General features: G+C 35.5%; 1 protein-coding gene across 1 annotated transcript; it reads right to left on the bottom strand.

Annotated features, from left to right (window-relative positions):
* Positions 1–823: 823 nt before the first annotated feature.
* Positions 824–6935, bottom strand: LOC113723954 (uncharacterized). Its single transcript, XM_072077399.1, has 5 exons — positions 6023–6935; positions 4088–4284; positions 1696–3784; positions 1229–1573; positions 824–1141 (listed from the first exon to the last, which is right to left on the bottom strand). The coding sequence occupies exons 1-4, from the start codon at positions 6933–6935 to the stop codon at positions 1233–1235; spliced, it is 3540 nt and encodes a 1179-aa protein (XP_071933500.1). The 3' UTR covers positions 824–1141; positions 1229–1232.
* Between the last annotated feature and the right edge of the window lie 440 nt (positions 6936–7375).

Here is a 7375-nt window from a genome sequence, read left to right as displayed (position 1 = left end):
TCTTCAAATACATTGTATCTGGGCGTGTGATGTAATTTTTACCCTTAGAGCTGATTTAATACAAGTATAGCATTTTACCTACACACAAACGGGTAAATATTAAATTTTGTCTAAACTTGTGAATCTATTTGAAAAATGTAAGCAGTTTTAGCACCAATTAAATTTCAAGTACGTTGCATTAATTACTGGAAGATACGGAGACTCTATTGAACCTTGTTGAGTTGGAATGGAGTAAAGAAAAGAAAAAATGGAGTAAGATTTATGTTTAGATTGAGATATTGCCTATTAAGTCAAAAGTAAGTGTGTGTTTGCTTTAAATTTAGATAGTTGTTTGTTACATTTAAAAGTACAGTATCTTGATAAAACAGTTGGAAGTAACATAGTTACAAAGTTGTAAATACTAAAATAACTTAACCGAACATAAGCTCAATAATTAACTAAATGAACCGAATTATCACTAATTAAATCAAATTTAGCTAACCAATTTTGGTGATTTTAATTTCAAATCGATTGCAAAAAATGCCTGATTTATATGCGCGGTTGTACTACTTTGCTACACTCCATTATCAACAACAATGGAATAGCATACAGTACCAACATAGAAGAAATTCTGCATATATAAAGACTTCAAAAATCATGATTGAATAAAGAAAAACCACGAAACAAAAGGGAGAAAGTAGTAAAGAGTCTTTTCGTGGTCTAAATTGATGCAAAAACTTGTAGTACAAAAGACTCTTTGTAATATAATATGTTAATTAAATGGGGCTTTCTAAATTTCTCAAGAGCAAAAGAAAAACTAAAGTACAAGGAAACAGGAAGAAAATGGTCTAATCTGCAAAATGCATAAATCAAATGGAGAGTTTCAACTTTCACGAAGCAAGACTATGCACATACAATTTTGGGTCGGAATTAGAAATAACGTGCTTCAGTTCTAATTTCAAATGCTGTCACCTCCTATGTGATTTTCCTCTGGATTTCTCTCAAATAACAACTAAGAAAATGCACTTAGCATTACATACCTGCAAATAGATTCACAAAACAACATTTTCAGAGAAGGGAATAAAACTTTAGCACCTATTAATTTCTAACTTGGATGACAACATTTATTGTCTTGCATCACGTTCCAATTCTTGGCATCATCCTGCAGACAAGATACTCTAAAGATTATTCAAGAAGAAGAAACTTGTTTTGTGGGATTAAGTTATGAGAATATACTTTCACGAGGCACCTGATTAAGCGTCAAGTTTACGTTTTATCTTCTTGAGTGTTGTCACGACATCTTTCATATTAATCCGATCTTGTGGGTATTCAGTGCAGCAACTTAAAGCCAAATTGAATATCATTGATATGCACTCCAACTTCTCATTGAAATGCTTATCTTGTTCCCCGAGTAAGTTGCGATCTGCGACCTGAAATATTGCATCAGGTAGAGATTCTTCTATCCAACTCTTCAGGCTCAAATCATCTTTGAACATTTCATCACTAGGCTTCATTCTTGAAAATGTTTCCATCATAATTATGCCAAAACTATACACGTCAACTCTTGTTGACACCAGCCCTTCAACTCCATACTCTATAATACGAAAGGCAATCAATCATGGTTAAACAAAAAGAAGAGGAAACTGAAGAAATTGACACAAAATTCTACAAATTTTAGATATAGAAACAATTTAAAGGAAGTCAGATATGGCCAACCTGGAGCCATGTATCCAAGTGTTGCAAGAGTCTTGGTAAGCAAAACACTGTTTCCTTCATCCAAAAACTTTGCAATGCCAAAGTCACATACATAAGCAACCATATCTCTGTCAAGCAATATGTTGCTAGGTTTCAGATCAGAGTGAATCACTGGTGTCGTGCAACCATAATGGAGATATTCCAATGCAGAGGCAACATCTATCATTATGCTTAGTCTTTGCGGCAGATCTAAGCAATGGTTATGAGAATACAACCATTTTTCAAGACTCCCGTTGGGTATATAATCAAGCACTAAGGCTTTGAAGTCAAGATTAGAACAACTGCCAATCACTTTGATTATATTTCTATGACGAAGGTTGCGTAGAGCTTGACATTCTGCATCAAAACTCTTAGAAGTGACTTCGTCTAGCAAAGTGAAGACTTTCACAGCGACAATTGTCCCATCTGTTAAAATACCTTTATAAACAGATCCAAAACTCCCTTTTCCAAGTAAATTGCTTTCATCATAGCCATTGGTTGCTTGCATAAGTTCATAATATGAAATCCTTCTGGGAACAACTGTGGGCAATAAGCCAGTATTCCTTGAAACCTCATCCTTTCTTCGCCATCTTAAAAGCAAAATTGCAGCAGTTGGAGCAATTATTGCTGCTGCAATACCTAATACAATGCCTAATATTTGAAACACTTTCTTTCGACTCGATTGGTGAATCTGATGAGAACTACACGGGGGAACATGAAATCTTTGAGCGCCACACAAGTCATCATTAAATATGAATGATTCGTATGTGAAGCTCTCGAAAGGACCACCGGATGGAATTTCTCCTGTTAAGCGGTTGAAAGAAAGATTGATGTAGTTGAGATATGAAAGTGTCTCCAAGGACTTTGGGATTGGACCTGATAGACTATTATTGGATAGGTCCAAAACTTCCAAGCTTAACATATGCCCGACCGAGTCCGGGATAGGTCCCTCAAGTTTATTCTGTGCTAAAGAAAGTTTGGCTAAAGTTTGCAAACTTCCTATGGAACTTGGAATGTTCCCATTAAGGTAATTCCCTGACAAATCCAATAGTGTTAATACCGTCAAATTTTCAATTTCTTGAGGAAGTGAACCACTCAAGGAATTGTTCGACAGATTCAAGGAAAAGAGATCAGTGAGGTTCCACAAGCTTGCAGGTATACTTGAGTTTAATAAGTTCCCAGCAAAGATAATTACTCTCAGAGAACTGACATTACTTAAGCATGATGGTATTGACCCACGAAACTGATTTTGCTCCAAAGATAATACGAACAAGCTCTTTAACTCACAAAGACTATCTGGAATTGAACCACTCAATTGGTTACCATGGAAATTCAAAACTTGAAGCTTTTGCAAATGTTTCACTGTGACTGGAACGGACCTACTCAGGTGATTTGCAAATAGGCTCAAAACAAATAGATTGCTCAAATTCCCAATTGCATCAGGAATGCTTCCCTTGATTCCGCAATCATATGCATAGAATCTCTCCATAGAAGTTGAAAGGTTTCCAACTGATATCGGAAGAAAACCGTGCATCGGATTGTCATAAAAAGCTAATTGTTTCAAATACTTACAATTTGTCAAGTAATTGATGAAGCTCAATTCTCTTGACCAAGGCTCAGTGGTCAAATGATTTTTAGAGAGATCCAGTATTTCTAGTAGTCTTAGATCCCCAAGAGAGCTTGGAATTAGACCACTGAATTTGTTTGTATCCAAGTCTAATGTAGTTAATTTAGATGCATTAGAGATCGAGGCTGGTATGGCTCCATCAAACTCATTTAGATCTAGAAAAAGCTCTTCAAGGTTGATTAATCCAAAACCCATGGATGGTGGAAGTCCTCCAGAAAGATTATTCTGCGTCAGGGTTAGTTCCTGTAGCATTGAGATGTTGAATATTTGGTCTGGTATGGATCCAGTTAGGCTATTTGAGCCCAGATTAAGTAGGTTTAGATTCTTTAGGTGGCCAAACTCTTTTGGTATGGTACCTATAAAGTTTACAAATGTTAACGCAATACATAAATTCAGAAATGAGAAACTCATAGTGAGTTGTTGTTCATGAAAATGCATCAATACCTGTCAACTTATTTTGAGTTAGATCTAGCACTGTGAGCAAGGTTAAATTCCCAACCACCTGTGGGATCACACCTGCAAAATTGTCTTCAACACTTCAACCCTGATTTTGAAAATTTTGGACTGGTACATTTGAGTTGGCCATTAAATTTAAATTGTCTACAAATTCAGCTACTTAGAGATTTATTGGGCAGGATAAATTTGAAAAAAAAAAAAAAAAAAACTAAGAAAATTTTCGACTCTTCAAAAGAACAGCATCTAACCAATTTCTCAAAATCATTTGACAGCTTTTTGTTACTGATGAACCGATACAGGGGAGTTCAGAATATCATTAGATAGTGAGAACAAAAACTTTGGAACACTTGGGCAGTGTCTGCCAGCCTGCGCCCCTTGACCCGTGAGGGCTATGACTCTGAGCTGCTGTTCCACTATATTATTTGTTGTAATTTGAATAAAAGACTGTTTAACTCTTACTTCAATGGTTTGCATTGCTAGACTTTTCGCTGGCAGTAGAGGCAAAATAATCAGAAAATAAAACAGGTATTGTTAAAATGATTTTGATTTTTTTTTCCATCAATTTCGGCAAAATAGCTTCGGAAATTACAAAAATAAGGACGCACTTAGGCTTATGCTGGAAATCTCTTTCATTTTCGGTAGTCTCTTGGTGCTATTATAGGCAGTAAATTTGAAACTTTACTCAAAAAATAAACAATGTAAAAATCGATCGGGAGGTTATCACAGTGTTTGGGCTCAATTATATATTCCTTCCTTGTAATTAACCAGGCATTAGAAGCAAATTGTCCCCCTATATTATAATAGTCTAATGTATTTGGGTAGGAAATGACAATTATGCCCTTAGTATTAGAATATTTTTATCGTGTCGTTTTCCTTATTATTGTTTAAGCCTCTCTTTCCTCGTTCTCAATGCCTATTATGAAATACAAATTTTGATAATAATGTACTATATAATTTCTTGCAAAAAAAATTAATTATCATAAAAAATTTAAAAGCATACACTTATTCTAAGTAACTTCTATTTTATTAAACAAATACTTGTTATGCATTAATTGTTACCATAAATAAATATTAAATATTTGGTATAACTATTTTACTTTTGTTTTCTTTTTTCTTCGTCTTCTTTTCTTCTCTGTGCTTATTAACAATATATTTGACAATCGATATGGAGGAGGAGGAGGAGGAGGAGTAGAAAGAAATCTGTATATAATAGCAAAATGATGAAGAAGAAAGAGAAAAGAAAAAAGATCATATGAGAATGTCTAATAATGAGGCTAAAATTATCTTTTTACTAAAGACACAAGGAGTAGTCATTTGTAGATTTAATTTGTGAATACAAAGGGTTAATTTGTTACATGATCACAATTAGAGGGGGGCAATACGTGATTAAGCCTAGTACTTTTCCTTGTAATGGGTTTTGATACATTCAATGTTAAGTAGTAAACTAATTGGAACTGTGGGGAATTCAGCAAGAAAGAAATGTTAAGAGTTCAAGGAAAGATTGAAAGCCACCTTGGTTGATGAGTTAGAGTCAATTATAAACAAATCAAGCAAGAAAAAAATAAATTAAAAAAAAAATGAAAGAGAGCCCGGAAAAAAAGAAGCAATGATTATAGCTAGGTCCCAATGTGTACCCATTATTACAACAAGTAATCCTATTAATTGCTGGGTATTTATGAAATTAACCCTATCTAAGGCCCATTCCAATTTTTTTTTTTCTTTGAATCTGTCCTCCTCATAGTCACTTTGGGCATGAGTAGCTCATTGAAACTTGAAAATTGAGACATGCTACCGGCTCTAATTATATCTAAATCTCAATTTTGCACAAACCCAACAGTTAGGACTTACGATGGTTACCATTTAAGCTATATTGACTTCGCAAAGCAATTTGTGCAGTATGTCTTACAACAATCTTTGTAACCAAAACAAAAATAAAACAGATTTTAGCTTTTGTAACATGAGAACTTACATCAAGCACTAAAATCATGGATCGAGTACTCATCATACTTGCATTAAAAGACAGTGCTAAATTTTCTAATCCAACTTTTCTTCTCATCACAAGACGATTTTAACAAGCAAAAAAGAGTTAACATAAAACAAAGCTATATTAGATTATGCACTTTTGTAATGCGTACCTAGGGGCACTTGTTGATTACGTTTATGTAAATGCAAACATTCACATTTTAAGCCGTTTATCTATACAAATGCAAAAGTTAGGAAGGGTACCTTTTAAGCTGTTATTGCCAAGATATAATTCCTCGAGCACCGTCAAGTTGCCAAATTCTTCTGGTATCACTCCGGTAAAGTTGTTATAAGACATCCCCAATACTTGAAGCTTTGAACATTCAGATAACGATGACGGTATCATACCACTGAATTTGTTGTGGGAAAGGTCAAGCCATTTGAGTCCTTGAAGACGGGGGCAGATGCCAACTGGAAGACTGCCAGATAGGCTATTATCAGCAAGACCAATATATTCCAGCGAGGAAATATTGAACATCCCCAGTGGCAAAGAACCTGAAAGCCGATTATGGTACATAACTATTTCCTTCAAGTTGCCTAGATATCCAATCTCCATTGGAATTGTTCCTTGCAAGGGATTGAATGACAGTATCAAAGTATCTAGCTTTGACATGTTGGAGAGAGAAGCTGGGACAAAGCCCGTAAAGCTATTGTTCTCGATAGAAAAGTGTTGGAGTTCTTGCAAGGAACCAACCCAAGATGGAATATCTCCACTAAGCTTGTTAATGGCAAAATCAAGGACTCGTAGCCTGCATAATCGAATCAATTCATGGGGAAGTTCTCCATGAAAATCGTTCACACTGATGTCAATGGACTTGAGAAATGACAGATTCCCCAACTGTGGAGGAATAGTGCCGGTAAAACCCAAGTTGGAGATGTTCAAGGCAGTCACTCTGCGGTGGCGAGAGCCGCAAGTGACTCCTCTCCATTCACAAACTGAAGAAGCAACGGACCAGTTGTTGGCTAGCATTTGTTGAGGATCTGAAGTGATTTTAGCTCTCAAAGAAAGAAGGGCTAATTGATCTGTGGTAATGTTGGTGGCCGTCGTGGCTAAACTATCTATCAGATAACTTAACAAGAAGAGCCCGAGGGTGAAAAAGTAGTAAATTTTCTTCATGACTATACTCAGCTCGAGTTCTAAGACAACTGAGGCAGGCATTTGCAAGAATGGATAGCAAGTAGTGCAACTTCCTCTACATATCAGGGGCGGAGCCAGAAAAAAATTTTAGTGGGGGCAAAAATAATACCAAAATTTTTTATCTACTCTTTTTCTAATTTTTTTTAAGCAAAAAAATAAAATTCACCAACAAGTACAAATGGGGGAAAAAAGAAGAGCCTTCGGTTGTGAAGGGAAAATGGGGACCAGAGGAGGAAAGGGAATTGGGGAGTGGGGACCAAAAGAAAAGACTGATATAATTGGTACTTGGCTCTGTTGGGGAAAAAATGGGAGACCAGGGGAGGAAAGTGAATGATATAAATTTTATGACCTATTTTTCACATTTGTTCTAAAAAAACTCTGGGGACGCTTTACAATTATATCAAAATTATATAACTATT

This window comes from Coffea arabica, chromosome 2e (assembly GCF_036785885.1).
Source record: "Coffea arabica cultivar ET-39 chromosome 2e, Coffea Arabica ET-39 HiFi, whole genome shotgun sequence".
NCBI classification, from domain to species: Eukaryota; Viridiplantae; Streptophyta; class Magnoliopsida; order Gentianales; family Rubiaceae; genus Coffea; species Coffea arabica.
Note: the sequence above shows the minus strand (reverse complement) of the source record. Positions and strands in the feature narration are given on the sequence as shown.